The sequence below is a fragment of the Monodelphis domestica genome, chromosome 7 (assembly GCF_027887165.1).
Source record: "Monodelphis domestica isolate mMonDom1 chromosome 7, mMonDom1.pri, whole genome shotgun sequence".
Taxonomy (NCBI): Eukaryota; Metazoa; Chordata; class Mammalia; order Didelphimorphia; family Didelphidae; genus Monodelphis; species Monodelphis domestica.
Window position 1 is genome coordinate 168,276,809 of NC_077233.1, and position 16,982 is coordinate 168,293,790.

The following is a 16,982-nucleotide window of genomic DNA, read 5'->3' on the forward strand; positions in this document are numbered from 1 at the left end:
AGACTGATGTTGTGCAACTATTTTAATGGGGAGAGAAAAAGCAAGTGTCCCTTTAGAACCTCAATGTCTTCAAAGGGTATTGGGAGAATTAAATAAGAAAGTAATGGAGCAGATTGTTCTGAAGACCTTAAGAGAGCAAAAAAGAAGGGAAGCGGAATATACTAACAAAGATAGGAGGAAGGTAGAAACGGCTGCTTCTCAAAATTGGGGAACATGAGACAAAAGTATGCAAACATGGAAGAACAGAGGAAAAAGACAGCAGTTAAACTCCACTCATATCTAAACCAGATAAAGGACAATTGAACAAAATGCACAAATAGTTTAATGTGGGAAAATAGCAAACTCAAAAATATCACACTCAGTAGGACAAGTGGGGATAAGGAGGAACAGTTAAGAGGAAGGATAATACCAGGAAGAAAATGGTCACAAGCAAAATAAACTCCCCCGATTGAGGAGGGAAAAGAGCAACCTAAAGACATGCTCATCAATTGCATAATAGTTGAATGTAATGGAAATATTGCATAATAATAAATGATGAAAAAGACTATTTCAGAGAATCCTGGGAAGGAGGACCTGAGGTGCGGTGAAGTAAGTTGAACCAGACTAAACTACATTGTAAAGAAAAATGTTGAAAGACTCAAGAATGCTAATCAATGCAATGACCAGCCACATCTCTAGAAGATCTCAGATAAAGCATGCTTTTCATCTCTTAATAGAGGTGATGGACAGATTCAAGGTGCTGAAAAAGACGAGCATTTTTGGACATGGCCACTGTGTGCATTTGTTTTCTTGACTATCTTTTTTTGCTATAAGGTGGGTTTTTTTTAATCCTGTTCTTTAATTGGAGGATGGGGAAAGGAGCAATTGGTAACTGTGGCACCACAGAAAATAGAGCCACAGAAACTTTCTTTGTTTTTAAGCATTAGAGAGAACAGAAGGAAGCAGACGAGCATGACAATTTTGAGAGTAACATGATGGCCAATTGTGATGGCACACGAATGTCAAACCAAAGTCGTATATAATGACTGAATATACCATTAAAGAGACACTAACCTTCTGCAACTGTTTAGCAGAGTAAAATAATGCATTAACCCATGCATAGAACATAATTTGTTTTTATTTTAAAGTATTAAATATTTTTCTAAAGTTAATCAAACGATTTCAAAACAAACATTTCAAACAAGTGTTAGACAAGTTTTTCCAAGTTTGGTAAACATTATAATCTCTTTCTCTACTTCAGAATACAAACTAATCTAAGCCAAATACAAAGCTGTAGGATTGGATCTAATCTACCCTCCATGACCCATGATTTTCAAAGTTCTTCACAGTGTAATTTTGCCATTCCAGATTCTACTATAAGCAAATGTTTAACAAAGATCAATTACTACAAGTTGTACAAATAACCATTAAAAAAAAGAGGCCGTCACACAAAAGCAATTCTTCCTTCAAAATGTGGAATAGTGGTAAGCTGGTGATTTACTTCAAAGGGTAATCTTCTGCCCTCTTCCTACCCTCCTCACACACACCCACACCCACACCCCCCCACACACACACACACACACACGCACAAAAAGGTACAGTTAATGTACTGGACACAAGAAAACAATTAACAGTATCTCTTCAAAAGCAGTTGCTTAATGAGTCAGAGCATATGACTGAAATTGTAGGGAAAAACTAGCCTAAAATTCTCTTTTGTGAAAAGATCATCTACATTCCTGATGCCTTTGTATTATTTGAGGCTAATATAAGTGATTTGGGGGGAAATCAAGTTCTTTAAACTTTAGTAAAGGAGAACAATTTCTATGACCGACAGAATGCTTGAACAAGCAGTTTCTTGGCTACTTTGAGTCCTTCCTTAGTGGGTGAGCACCTGGGGCTGAGCCTAAAATCAGGGACGGAATGCCGGTTTGACATTCCTGAGGATAATTCTTCAGGAGCCACAGCTCAGATTAACTGCAGCAGACTTGCTGCCTCATGCCTTGGTGCCAATGGCCACTAGAGGGCAAAAACTCAATGTGGATGACTTGGCCCAAGGGAAAAACCATGTGAAGTGAACTGTCTTTCTGATGGTAGGTCAGGTTCTTTCATGGGCTGCTAAAATAGTTTGAGTAGATGCATGGACAATGGTTGATTTTATTTCTCAATTCTTGAATGTATCACTGCAGGAGTAAGAACAGGATAAGCCATTTGGCAGAATCTCAGAGAGGAGACTCTATATACAATCTCTCTTAGCGGGTTACCAAAGGACACAGAGAAGAATTTAGGCAAGGCTTTATTTTTTATAAAGCCTTTTTTTCTTCCCCACCAGTTGTCCTGAAGGCCCAGATTTTTTTTTTTTTTGGTCATGGCAGGAAGGTGAACATGGGTTCTCCAAAGCTATGCCAGCAGGGTGCAAGTTCTGACAAGTTATGCTAATAGGTCTGTTAGAAGGGAATTTTTCTCACCATTATGTCGCTTTGTTTAACATCATCTCTTAGTGACCTGGGGATCAAAGATCACTGAGTAATTCAGGTATAAATAAGCCCTCAGAGGAAGGAAGTTAAAAAACCAAGGAACAAACGAGACAGGAAACTGATTCACTGCCCACCTCTGCAGCCCAGGCAAATTAAGAAACTATGATTGGTTCCTGAGATGTGATGTGGGAGAGCTAGTGGGTGGAGAAGAGCTTATAAGGGGAGACCCAGGAGCCTGTGGAGGTCTTCTGGCTGGATCGTGGAGAGCTGAAGAACCCTTGTCAGAGTTTAGCTTCAATCCATCATGGTGGTCAATAGATTAGGAATCTAAGTGACTCTCTACCTACTTCCTATCTTTCCCTCTCTTTACTACTAAAACTACTTTGATTTAATAAAGTTATAAAGCTACTAGAAGCCTCATAATTTTCATTATTACAGGCAGAATCCATGGCTAGTTACAGTCATTCTCTAAGGACCCGCCTTGCCAGCAAAGTCCAAAGATACTCATCACCCCAAGACTCAGTGCCAACAGATGGAAGTTTCTGGCCACAAGAAGTCACCGTGAAATTGTTGAAGTGCTTTCTAACAGAGGCTCCTGCTTTAAAGAAGTGGTTTGTCACGGTAACCGACTAAAGAAGGAGATATAAAACTAAGCGAGAAAGTCCTTGTGGCATGCAAAGGCAAGTCTTGGTTTCTCTCTGTGATATTTACCCTTACAAATGCTGTGCAGCATAAGGAAAAGAATGCTGGGTGGCCAATCGCGAGACCTGCGTCATTGTTTAGCTCTGTGTGAGCTTGGAAAGGCTATTTAACCTTAAGAAGCTTCCATCTGCTTGGGTTTAAAATTAGGGAGATGGATGAAAGGATTCCTAAGCCCCTTTTCCAATTCTAAACCTAAGGTTTATAACTACATCTTAAAGGTAAACTTTATTTTCTCTATTTTCCTATAGTAATCAGATTTATTCCTAATTATGAAAATTTGCATTCAAAAAAGTAATTTCATGGACAGTTGTGATGGATGACTCTTTCCTTTAAAAATTAAGCAAAGACATCCTACCTGTCACCTATATTCACAGTCTGTGTTATAACAAGTCATTTTAACTATTAAACAGCAGAAAAAGAATTCATTTTCAAAATAAACATCACCTAATTAAATTATTCAGGTCAGATGAAATTGTTACATAGACATTTTGTTTTTTTTTTTAATTTCTCCTTACAAGCAAATGTGTAAAATGTAGGACAAAAAACAAACAAACCTCATTGTTCCTTTTCTCCTTTCTCTCCAAGCTTTCCCAAATCTCCAACACAGTATATCTTCAATTAATTTTGTTTTAACCCAAGTAGGCACGGAGTCACTTGAAGAGCAGAGTAAATTAGTAACCATGCTATATTTCCATCTGTGTGTTCTGAGCTACAGAAATGGCCGTGTGACATTAATGCTCAGATTCCAGTTGGGTTTTGGTTAATCACATTCCTCCTTTGTTCATAATATTGACTCGCCAGAGAAGTCCCTAACTGGAAAGGAAGTACACGTCCGCGGTAAGTTACATCATTTAAAAAGTGTTAGAAAAGGAATCCTTTTAAAATTAAAATGCACACAGCACACACCCAGAACAAGAACTTTCCATTTAGTCTTGCTTAAACGTGTTGCTAGTAATGTTTTGTGTATTAACAGTCAGTATTGAAGGGCTATTCTGATTGTCAGAAATACCAAGGAGTGTCTGTGCCAAAGCAGGAGAGCCAGTGATCTAGCCTGGTGCCAATAGTGACATGGTTCCCCTGGAGAACAGCTTTCAGAGTGGCACAGCGAGCAGCAAAAGGAAAAAGGGAATCCACGCCAAAAAAGGAAAAACCAAGCTGAGGGGCCTACCTAGAGAGCAGAGGGAATGTTGCTCTTACTTACAATTTTGAATAATTTTTCAGAATAGCTGGAGCCATGAAGCCACATTAAAAATCATACGTGAACGAGGAGGTATTTCAAGGATCGTCTTTTCATGGATTGTCCATTTTTCCAATTAAGAAAAAGTGGTCTGTTTTTTCCTTTCTAAAAATCTCTACCTGTTTAGAAACCCTGAAGCTGATTCCAGGGAGGGAAAAAAACCAAACCAACCCAAACCTTGTCTGAACGTCTGACATTCTCATTTCCCCCCTATTGTTGGCATCATCTTCATATTAAAGTTCCCCAACACGGATCTCCCAGGGCACGCTTAGTTTCATACTTAGGAATGGTCCATGGTTGTAAGCTTTCCCTTGAACCCTGGATTCACAGTGTCAGATTCTTCTTTTCATCTTCTTCAACTACATTTTCGCGGATGTTGTCTTTGTTCTGCTCTTTAGCATCTGGTTCTGAAAGGAAGAGGAATTCCCCATGTTAATATTTTTGGTAACCTGCATAAGCAATATGTCTTTTTACCATTATGATATTTTATATTGTATTTTATCATATATTGTTATAATATTACATTTTAGCATTTTTATGAGTTCCTACAAACCATATTAGAAAGCAGATTATTCCATTTTCCCAACATTATAGCGAGTGGTATGATTATTGATTAAGGATGGACTATTAAGACAGAACCAACAAGTCAAAACAGGTATCATGCACTAATTATGACCGTCTCATATCCAGAATAGGCACGTTCTGGGTGCATTGCACCAGGGTCAACACTGTGCTATCCAATGTGCTGATTGTTCTCCTGTGCGTTAGTCAGATCCTATCGGAAGTATGGCGTTTGGGACTGGAAACACCCAGGCCTGGCAAAGATGAAAGGTACGTCCGTGATGCACCTACATCTCTATTCATTGTGAATCTAACCTTAGACCAGTGGGCCAGGGCTCTCCAAAAAGGAATCCAAAATTCCCTAATTATACTGGCCACAAAAAGGACTTTATCCAAGTCTCTCTAAAAGTTATTGACTGTGATTAATCTAATTAAAAAAAGAGAGAGAGAATCAAATGAACATATCAAAGATGAAAAGAATGATCTCACTGCTGATGAAGAGGAAATTCAGGTAATGATTAAGAACTATTTTGCTCAATTATATAGCAATAAATAGGACAATCTAGGTGAAATGGGTGAATATTTGCAAAATTATAAGTTGCCTACATTAATAAAGGAAGAAATAGAATACTTAAATAATCCCATCTCAGAAAAACAAATTGAACAAGCCATCAAGGGACTTTCTATGAAAAAATCCCCAGGGTCAGATGGATTCACAAATGAATTCTATAAAAGTTATAGTGGGGGTGGGGGAGGCAGCTGGGTAGCTCAGTGGATGGAGAGCCAGGCATGGAGATGGGAGGTCCTAGATTCAAATCTGTCCTCAGACACTTCCCAGCTGTGTGACCCTGGGCAAGTCACTTGACCCCCATTGCCTAGCCCTTACCACTCTTCTGCCCTGGAGCCAATACATAGGTTCTAAGATGGAAGGTAAGGATCTAAAAAAAATACTACAACAGGTGATCAAATACAGCTTTCCTTGATGGTCAGCATATTTCTCCCACCAAGAATCTTCTCTTTAAAACAAATAAATGAATGAATAAGCAAATAAACAAATAAATGAGCAAATAAATAGAATTAAAAGAGATTTTGTTTTTTCTTCTGCCTCCTCTGTATCTGTTTCTCAGCCTCAGAGCAAATAAAGGCCAGCAGCGCGCAAGTGGCAGCTCTCAGCAGGAAGTTTCAGAGCCCTTCTGAAGGAAGCCATGAAACGGCTGCTGGCTCCCATTTAAAGAGATTCAAGACCTCTTGGGCAGTGACGCTGATAGACACAGCGCTGGGTCCCGGCTCCGGCGGGGACGCTCTCCTGAGTCCTGGCATGGCGGGGTCGGGAAGGGAGTAGGTTGATTGGGCGGTGAATAGGAGGCTCCCAGCCCATCCATTCCCTGGCCAAGGAAAGGCAGGAGCTGCCTCGATTTCAGCTTCCTCAGCATCACGGAAGGAGGAGCGGTTTAGTTTTATGTACGTTGATTCAAAGCATAAGGCAGGGAGAAGCAGATGGACAACCATACCGTCTGGGAACAGAGAACATGCTCTGTTTATGGTTATTGTATAATCCGTAAAATAACGCTCATCACGCAACACCAAGGCACAGTGTGAGAGTTGGAAAGGGCCAACGTCAGGCCGTCAGATGCACCCCAGAGTCTCAAGCGAGAGGCACAGCTTTAAAGCCAGAAAGGACGCAGTCTCGACCCCTCGTTTCCCAGATAAGGAGAGGGAGGCTCAAGGAAGGTGAGCGAATGGCCCAAGGTCGAGCCAATGCAAAGCGTCCGGAGCAGAATCTGAACCCAGGACCTTGGGCGCCAGCATTTTCCCTTTACAATATCCCAATGTAGGGTCAGTTAGCCTTTTCCTGAAGCCTCCTGCTGGGGGGAATCCTCGGGAGGCAGCCCATCTCCAGAACAGCTCTAACGGTCTGCAAGGTTTTCTTTCCGTCACCCCTAGAACGTCGTCTTTGCAGCTTCCACCCAGTGCTCCCAGCTCTGCCCTGTGGAGCCACACAGGCGGTCGCTCATCCCCATCCCACGCAAGTCCTCCGCACGCTACGAGGCTTCAGGCCACACGTCCCTCGTTCGTCTTCCCCGGCCCCCTCCGCGGCTTCCCCGGCCCCCTCCGCGGCTTCCCCAGCCCTCCTCGTGTTCCGCGAGCCATTCCAGAGAGGAGACTGAGAGCTGCTCCGCTACACGGCGGACCTTCTGATGCGCCCTTCTTACTCTCCAGTGAATGAGCGGATCCGTTTCTCAGCGCCGCGCAGGGGCATCTTCGGCTTCTCCCACTTCAGGATCCAGACGGGCTCCCTCTCCCCCGTCCCACCCCCGCCACAGGCAGTGAACACTTTGATGTAGCTCCTCCCAGAGCGTTACTCCCTTCCCCCAGCAATAAGATGCTCACGAAGGCCTAAAGCGGAGGACGCCCTGCCTGGATCTGCCAAAACCTCGGCTGCGGCTCTCCCAACTATGGGCTTTTATCTCTATTCCATTTATTTATTCCTATTCTATCTCATGTTGTTCAAGTCAGCCAGCCCAAAGGCGAGATGTTGGGCAGGCTCAGGGTTACACCTTGTCTGCAGGCCAAGAGACTGTCTGAGGAGAGTCCGGCTCGGCTACCATGGGCGTGAGCGCCCTGAAGGAGCCTCCCTCTCTGGTGACTCTCTCGGTGTCTGGGTCTCTCCCTTTTATCCTTTAGTTCTCTTCAGCCCCGGGGCCAAGAAAACCTGGCTCCACACCCCACTTTCGCAGCCTCCCAGGGGCCCCGCCTGCTAACTCCAGAGAGAGTCCCCTCCACCCATGAAACTAGAGATGTGGCCTTTTGTCTGTCTGCTTTTTGGAAGACATCATCACACCGATTCTTCCTGCTGAGCCTCCCCACAACCTTGCCTCCTCATTTCACAGAGGGGCTAGCCTTATGGAGCCCATCCAGGGTTCGGACCGCGTCTCCAACTTCTGACTCCCAGTCAAGTCGTCTTTCTCTTGGGACACCATGTAGGTTAAGTCTAATATTTTATTAATTTATTAATAGATTGGTTATATAGTATACATAATAAATTAATAAAAATATTAAATATTAGACATCTTTTTCTCCTATTAGTGTATTTTTTTAAGGGCCGGACTTTCTTAATAGGAAAAAAAAAAGCCATCACAACTGGAAATCACTATGACATCAACAAATGAAATGCTGCAAGGCGTGAATTATCTCTGAGGGAATTCCAACAGCCTCACGGTCAGTGGTTCAACATCGATGAAGCACTTACTATGTGTCAGGTACCATGGACCGGGGACACAAAAAGAGACAAAAGGTGGTCTCTGCCCTCAAGGAGCTTACAGCCTCATGGAGACAACAAACAGACAAATAGGAACAAATGAGCTCTCTAGAAGATAGAGAGGAAACAAATAACAGAAAAAAGGCTCTAGAACAAAGAGGGGCTATGAAGGGCTTCCTGGAGAAGGGGAGGTTTTCCTTGGAACTGGAAGGAAGCCAGAAAGAGCAACAGGCAAAGAAAAGGTGAAGGGGGAAAGCAGAGAAAGAGCCCAGAGCCTACAGATGGAGTATCTTGTCCAAGAACCCCCAGGAGGCCTGGCAAGTGAGGGGTCGGGGGGCTGGATCAGGAGGGCTCTGATCAGGAGAGGATTGTGTATTTGATCCTGGAGTTAAGGGAAACCACCACTGGAGTAGATTGAGGAGGGGGATGTCTACGGGACAACCAGGCGTCCGAAAGGCACCTGGAAACTGACGTGTAGTGGTTGGAGCAGAGGCGAGGGCAGAATGGGCAGATCTGACGCTTATCAACCCAGAGCAGGTAATGAGATCACCAAATGAAGCAGGAACAAGGAGGAGGAGAGGGGAAGGGAGGAAACCAAGGACAAACCCCAAAGAGCACGTTCCCCGGCTGTCCTTAGGAGCACTTTCATGGAGTAAGCAGGGTAAATTCCTTGGATAAATCTATCTATAATGACAAACAACCTTAGCACAGAATTGAATCCCTGAGCATATGCTTGAGTTTGCCATGAAACTTGGTTCTCATTGCTGCCCCCTCTCCAATTTTTTTTAACTTATCAGTTCAACAGCATAAATGGAAAGAAATACAAGAGAATTCAAAGTGAATATTGCAAAGCTATAAAGAACTAGCTACTACTGAAGGCCCAAATTAAAGATAAGAGTTAGGAGAAATTACTCTGTCTCCCCTCGACCTTTTCAGGGGTCGGGCTCCACAGGCACAGAAGATGGAAGAAATGTCCGTTCTTTCCCCAATGTTTTTTTTAATTGATTTTACAGAATTCCCCCCCCCTTTTTCTTTTCTTTCTTTTTTTAAAACTATTATAAAATATGACTTTAGGAGGGGAGAGCAGCAAGATAAAGGGAGAAATCTTGGCAATGTAAAAAGGATTATCCATATGAATTGACTTTTTAAATGTCACTGGCCTTTGCCAAGCCTTCTGGTGAAGAGAAGGTACTCCCCCAAAGTGTAAGCCTGCTGAGATCACGATTTGGATGGAAGTGGCCCCACCATCCACTAACGAGGGGTAAAATGAGGACAGATCGCCTCCCCTTCCCCATACTTGCCATTTAGGTTATCGTTGCCCGTGAGAGCGGCCTGCTTGTCTCTTTCAGACTCAGCCTCGTTTTCATCATTGTTGTAATCTTCATTTATCTCCAGTTTGGGTTGGTTTACTCCTGAAAAGGTAATGAAAGCAATCATCAAAACCAACTCTGATTCAGTGGAGAAGTTTTGGACTTTCCTGCTCCATCCAGAATCGTAGGGCCAGAGTTCTGCCATGGACGACGACTACCAGCATCACTCTGAGCAAATCATTTAGCCCTTCTATGGTTTCCTCTTCTGTAAAAGGAAGGAATTTGATAAGAGTATTCTGAAACACTTTCCAATTAAGAGATCTGCGAGCTTATGTGCATATAAAGATATATTTAAAGGGGGGGCTCAGTGGATTGAGAGCCAGGCCTAGAGACAGGAGGTCCTAGGTTCAAATCTAGCCTGAGACACTTCCCAGCTGTGTGACCCTGGGCAAGTCACTTGACCCCCATTGCCTAGCCCTTACCACTCTTCTGCCTTGGAGCCAATACACAGTATTGACTCCAAGACGGAAGTTAACATTTTAAAAAAAGCAAATACGTGAATGAATAAACAGCCTGTTGCCTGCCTGGTGAGCAGCATGCTAATTGAGTCAGAACTGTGTTTTAGGAATAGCATGATGTACTGCCTATAAATAGAACACTAAGAAATAAAAACTACCAATTGAATAATCTTGTAAAACCAAGTTCTTCTTGCTAATGCTCTAATAACTGTAACCTGCGATGATCCATAGGCAGGCTACCCAAAAAGTCTAACTGCAATTTTCTGTTATTAAAAGCTTTTAGTGGCACTATTACTTTTGGGACACCCTGTATGAGAATGTTTAGTACCTATTACATATGTATAAGCCTATTTAGCTTTTAACCTGAATTTGTAATTCCCTTTAAGTAAAAGTCTTGTTTCATGACTTTTGAGAGATAGTTTTAAAAGACCCCATCCAGAAATTAACTAGAAATCTTTTTAAGGGGGAAATAAGCTTACATGGAAAATCAGCTAAACTTTCTTTACAAAATAGTATATTTCTGATCAGTAGTTGCCACTCTTTGGGAATACTTCCAGGGTGACTAGGCAGCTCAGCAGATAGGCAGCCAGGCCCAGCGACAAGAGGTTCTAAATTCAAATCTGGCCTCAAACTCTCCCTAGCTATGCAACCCTGGGCAAGTCACTCATTTCCCATTGCCTAGCCCTTGCTGCACTTCTACCTTGTAACCAATACGTAGCATTGCAGTCTAAGATGGGATGGTAAGGGTTAAAAAAAAGGGGGGGAATAATTCCCACTGACTCCAAATAAAAGTTAATAAGGAAAGGGCCTGGAGGTTGTATTTTTGTTAAAGGACAAAGTACTGAGCTATCTGGAATGATATCTTTCAAAAGTGAGTATTGCTCCTTCTGCAAGAGAAGGGATAATAAAAGCAGCATCCAGAAATAAGAGCTGAATAAAGCCCAGTTAAATGAGCACATTCTGATTCCTTCATCTTCTTTAAATTTGTTTCATTGGGTCTGTGTAATCCCCCCAGCAAGCCATCCATGCCCTTCTTATTCTGTCTAATCATTTACCATTTCTTCCCATAAACTATCCACAGAGTTTCTACCTAACACCCTTGGGGCTTCCCAATATTTGGGGGTCCCACGGCAGCATGCAGCTGTCCCATCCTCTTGCTAGACAATCTCCTCTTCTAGAATGATGCATTTCCTGGGAAGTGACTTTTACGTCACTTCTTAAATGAGGTTATCACTCAAAATGTGTAATTAGAATCTGTTACCCTAAAAACTACGATTCCCAGCATCCCATGTTCCTTCTCACATTACATGCTGACATAGAGAGGATATAAATTTGGTGTAGCCCCGCCTCTTGCTCTCTTCTCTTCCTGTCTCAGCTTTGGTGGAGTGGGCTTTTTAAACAGGCAAGGAGAACTTAGTCACGTGGTCTCAATTTTGTTAAATAATTAAGTTTTTTTATTTTATTTCTATTTTATTTCTATTTATTTTATTTTTTATTTTATTTCTATTTCTTTTTTATTTCTTCTACTTCAAGTTATTATTAATAAACATCATAAAATATAATTCTTCGACTGTTGGACATTAATTTAAATAAATCCTACAATAATATCTAAACGCCTACTTCTGCTCACCATGTGTTTTACCATTGCCCTCTGGGTCACCTGCAATTCTGATTCTTCAGAATTTTTGACATTCTACAACGTATAACCCTATGCAATCATCAGAGAAAAATGTATCTTAAGAAAGATGGATCTGTGTGTCAAAGAGCCATCAGGGATCACCAAAAGCAATCGAGACTCCTCTCTCTTTCTGTTCTATTCAATTCTGGGCCCTGTTCATTGTTCATCTACAGCATTTGCACATTTACATAATGCACAAAATGAAAGCACAAAAAACTCAAAAAAATTCCCCCCATCTAGCTCTAAGGCATAGTGGTGATCACATCTTCTCCAATCATCCCAGTGAACTGTAAGGTCTGGTCCATCCTACCAACCCAGAGAGCCTCCTGGCATGGGCCCAAGGAGAGGCAGTATCCGTTTAGACTGACCTAGCTAAGCTCAGAAAGGCTCATCAATGGATCTCCCACTATATAACACTTTGGGAAGGGAAGGAAGAATTCAAAAGAGCTCCTAAAATGTTTAAGAAAAGCAGAGAGTAAATAGGCATCTTGAAATGTGTAAGATGTTGAAAAAGTATCCATTCACGTTTCTAGGAGTGTGGGAGGGCAAGAGGATTGATGGAAATGAGAGAAAACTTCATGGAGACACATTACCTATATTATTAAGAAAAGTCTTGAAGAAAGAGTAAATTGGTGACAAATGGTCAAAGGATATAAACAAGCAATTTTCAGATGAAGAAATCAAAGCTATCAATAGTCCTATGAAAAAAAGTTCTAAATCAATCTTGATTAGAGAAATGCAAATTAAAACAACACTGAGGTACCACCTCACACCTATCCAATTAGCCAATATAACAGGAAAGGAAAGTAATAAATGCTGGAGGGGATGTGGCAAAATTGGGACACTAATGCATTGCTGGTGGAGCTGTGAACTGATTGAACCATTCTGGAGGGAACTATGCCCAAAGGGATATCAAGGTATGCATAGCTTTGGATGATCCTATAATACCACAACTGGGTGTCTATCCCAAAGAGAGAATTAAAAAAGGAAAAAGGATCTATTTGTACAAAATATTTATAGCTATATTACTATATATATTTTCAGGTCCCTTTTCAACTCTTTCTTCCTTGTCTTCTCCAATTGAATGAAAGTTCCTATCTGTCTTTTTGGTTTGTATTTGTAGCCCAACACCTAGTACACTGCTTAGCACAAAGTAAAACACTCAAGAAATCCACCCACCTATCCATCCATCCATCCATCCATCCATCCATCCATCCATCCATCTATCCATCCATTCATTCATCCATCCATCCACCCATCTACCCACCCATCTACCCACCCATCTATCCATCTATCCATCCATCCACCCACCCATTCATCTAGCCACCAATCCACCCTTCTTTCCTTCCTTTATCTTACATGCTCTTCAAAATCCATAGAACCCATTTCCATAAGGAAGAGAATGAAGGGATACCAGGGTGAAGAGATGCCAAGCTTTGTCTTGCCAAGAAAAGCTTCTTTATTTACCGTCATTAGCACCATCCAGCTCGCCAGGCTGTTCATCTTCCCTAATGACAAGTTCATCCCTCTCTGGCTCCTCAGCGTCATGATTCTCCTGGCTGAATTCTCCAGGGCCGCCTGGTCCCTTCTGTGTCTGGACAGATTCTTTGAGTTCAGTGCTCTCTTTTTCCTTTCCTTTTTCATAAGTGTTCTGCTCTCTGCCTGGCTCTGGAGGTAGAAGCTCTCCTCCCTGGTTCTCACTGTGGGCCTCCTCTTGGATGGGAGTCAAGATGTCATTGGTCTCCTCTGTAGGAAGAACACAGTTGGCTTAAGAGACAAATGATGGCAAATCCTGACAGGCAACCCCTACGTCCTCCAACTTCCACCGCTTTCCCAGTGAGCTCAGGGTAGGGAACTCTTTAGATCATTAGGTTTGATCTTTTAGCATGGTCAGAAGGAGAGGAAAAAGTAGATGAGTCACAGCCTTTTCTAAAACTTGGATTTTGATAGTGTTGGAGAACTGTTTGGTCTCCACTGCTTAGAGTAACTCGTCCACAAGCAGGGACAAGGGTGAGCCTCTTAGTTTTATATCTTGTTCTTTTTTTCTCCAATCATTTGTAACTGAGAAAATAAATCTGGGAACTACCAGAGGGTGGCCACCTAAAAATGAGTCCGTTCTAGGGAAGAGAATGCCCATGTTCATTTTTCTAATGGCTTCATTAATTTTTTAATTTTACATTTTTATTTGTACATTCTTTTATCACACTCACCTCTGAATGTATTCCTTTTTCCTCCCCTACATAGTGAACTATCTTTCATAACAAACAATAAAAAAAAAAAGACTGGAGTGGAGAGGAGGAGGGAGTATGGCACAACTAACCCACTTATGGAGGGAATCTGAAAGTATACATGATGTTCCACATCCGCAGTCTCCCATGTCTAGCAAGGAGAGAAATGCATTTTCTGGACTCTTCTCTCTAGCCATGTTTGGTCATTATCATTCCACAGAGTTCAATTTCACTTCTCGCTCTTTCTCCCTACGCTCTTGTGGTCCTCCATCATATATGCCATCTGCCCAATTCTGTTTATTTGCCTCTGGAGCAACTTCAAGTCTTCTTCTATTTCTAGGTATTTTTTATCCACTGCTTGTCACAAATCCCTTTATGATAGCCACGGACCCCACCAAAGCAGCCTCCTTAACCTCTGCGACCCTCACTGGCACTCGTCTGCCTTCTAACGGGAAGAATGCCCAAGGTCTTCTCCGTTCATATTGGTCCTCTGGTACAGAAACAACCAGCTCTTAATCCATCTAAGGCAACTGTTCCAAGAATAAGTGGCTGCTTTGTACTGCTGACTTACGGGAAGAAGTGAAAAAACAAAACCACGCTGTAAACTATGGAGACAAGAGCCTCCGTGCTCCAACTATGCCCTTGTTTCTTTCCCCTTAGATGCTGGGGATTTATGTTTGTTTTTAACAGAACAGGGTTAGGAGCCCTAATTGCCGAGATCCGATTTACCTCTTTTTTCTTCTTTCCTCACCACGTAGGAGGTCTTCTCAGAAGACGTGGGCCCATCAGGAACTATATTTTCTTTCTCCTGCTTCATGACTACCTCCTTCGCTTCCGATTCTTGTGGTTTGGGCTCCAGCGGATTGGTGGCAGCTTGCTGAAACACCCACAGTCACATAAATTGCCTCAATTAACCAATAATCATTTATTAAACTCAGACGGCGTACCAGGCATTGTGCCTGTGGTGTAAAGGATGCAAAGACAGAACTAAATAATCTCTGTCATCACATCTAATGGGGAAACAATATGTATGCACATAAGCAAAAACAGAACAAATGCAAAGTAAATACAAGACAATGTGGGTGAGAAGGCACCAGCGGCTGGTTCTCCATCCTTTGAATCTTCAAGAAAACTGTAAAAGGGATTCATGCTTTTGGGAGGGGTTAAATTACATTTAAGGTCCCTTTCATAACTAATAGTCTAAGGGTCTATCACATGGCAACTTTAATATAAAACTGTACAGCAAGAACAACAGGAGTTATCAAGAATCAAGAACAATTGGGGGCAGCTGGTAGCTCAGTGGATGGAGAGCCAGGCCCAGAGACAGGAGGTCCTGGGTTCAAATCTGGTCTCAGACCCATCCCAGCTGTGTGACCCTGGACAAGTCACTTGACCCCCATTGCCTAGCCCTTACTGCCCTTCTGTCTTATTGATTCCAAGACTGAAGGTAAGGGTTCGAAAAAAGAATCAAGAACAACAAAGTCCTTCAGAAATGGAAAGACTAGCTTGAAATCTAATGCCTCCAAAGGACTGAATGGTATTAACTTGTGAGTCCTGTTAGATAGCAAGCTCTCTAAATAAGTATAATTTGTATAACAAAAACCCTTCTTGTCACATGAAAAATAGTCCACACATTTCAAAATATACTCAATACAACAATTTCAACAGCACAAAAACAAAAATGACACTAGATAGGTTATTACAGGATTTGATTTGTACTGGAATTGACCAGTCTTCAATAGTCTTTTGGTTGTTATTCTTGTTTTTTAAGACTTGTCACCTTCCTATGGGGTGAAAAATGAGTTAAGCAAAAAATCTTTTCTACTTAACCACAAAAAAACCAAAATAAATATATAAAATAAATTAAAGTAAAGATATAAAATAAATAACATTAATATAAAAATAAATAAAAATAAAATAAAGGAATGGCTTCCCAATTGAGATACAGAAAAATCTCCAATTATATTTTATAGGTCAAGCTATACCATGTTTGGGGGCCAGAAACTCAAAGAGAATGATAACGATCAACCACAGCTGCATAGTAGGGTGGGAGGAGCTCTGATTTTAGATTTGGAGGATAGAAGTTCAAATTTCATCTCTGATGCTTCCTACCTAAGGGCAGGTCACTTCATTTTCCTGGGCCTCAGTTTTCTCCTCTGTAAAAAGGAAGAGTTGGACTAGATGGCTTCTCAGGTCCCTTCCAGCTCGAGTTCTATGAACATATAAAATCACAGAGGAAGGAAAAATCCAACTACACTAAAAACCTGGAGACCTTTGGTGCTAGATAAAACTCAGGTCACTCCAGGCAGTTAGACTTTTTTTTTTTAAGCCCTTTCTCTCTTAGAGAAATCAATACTAGGTATTGGTTCTAAGGCAGCAGCAGAGAGGTACGGTTGGGTGGCTTGCCAGGATCACACAGCTGGGAAGTGACTCAGGAACTCCCATCTCTGAGCCTGGCTCTCTATCCACTAAGCCATCAGATGCCCTCGGGCACTGAGATTTGGATGGCTTGGATTTGATGGAAGGATTAACCAACCAAAGAAAAATTTTACATTTTAAATGAATCAATTTCTTGCTGAACATCGTTATCTTCTTGCAACATGCTATGCCTTTGAAGCTTTATTCCTGTCCCCAAACCTCACACCTCAGTTTTGCTCTCAGCATAGCCCTTCGCTCACTAATAGGCTAAACTCATATATAATATCAAACTATCGGGTGCATTTCTTTTAAAGATGAAGAAACGGAATCCCAGAACAGTCAAACTCTGGGACTTTTCTGCAGAGACCTCCAGTCTCATATCAACAAGTGCCTGTTGGATTTCTCCTCTTTGTACAGTTTCACTGACTTCCATGCCTCAAATGCTTTCCCTCCTCATCTTTTCCTCCTGCTTCCTCTGGCTTCCTTCAAAACCCAGACAAGATTCCACTTCCACAGGAAGCCTTTCCTAATCCTCCTTAATGCTGGTGTTTTCCTTTTGCTGATAATCTCTCATTTTTCCTCTATGTATCTTAGGTGCACATTGTTGTTTGAATATTG

At 41.9% G+C, this 16,982-nt stretch overlaps 1 protein-coding gene across 1 annotated transcript in view; it reads right to left on the minus strand.

Moving 5' to 3' along the window:
* Window positions 1-1,099: 1,099 nt before the first annotated feature.
* The window catches only part of GOLM1 (golgi membrane protein 1), a 97,503-nt gene continuing 81,620 nt past the window's right edge, over window positions 1,100-16,982 (minus strand). The window contains exons 7-11 of the mRNA XM_001378946.4: window positions 14,676-14,823; window positions 13,186-13,464; window positions 9,514-9,624; window positions 4,673-4,799; window positions 1,100-3,968 (exon numbers count right to left, since the gene is read on the minus strand). Of these exons, the coding sequence (XP_001378983.2) occupies window positions 4,717-4,799; window positions 9,514-9,624; window positions 13,186-13,464; window positions 14,676-14,823 (621 nt within the window). The 3' untranslated portion in view covers window positions 1,100-3,968; window positions 4,673-4,716. The remainder of the gene's footprint in view (window positions 3,969-4,672; window positions 4,800-9,513; window positions 9,625-13,185; window positions 13,465-14,675; window positions 14,824-16,982) is intronic.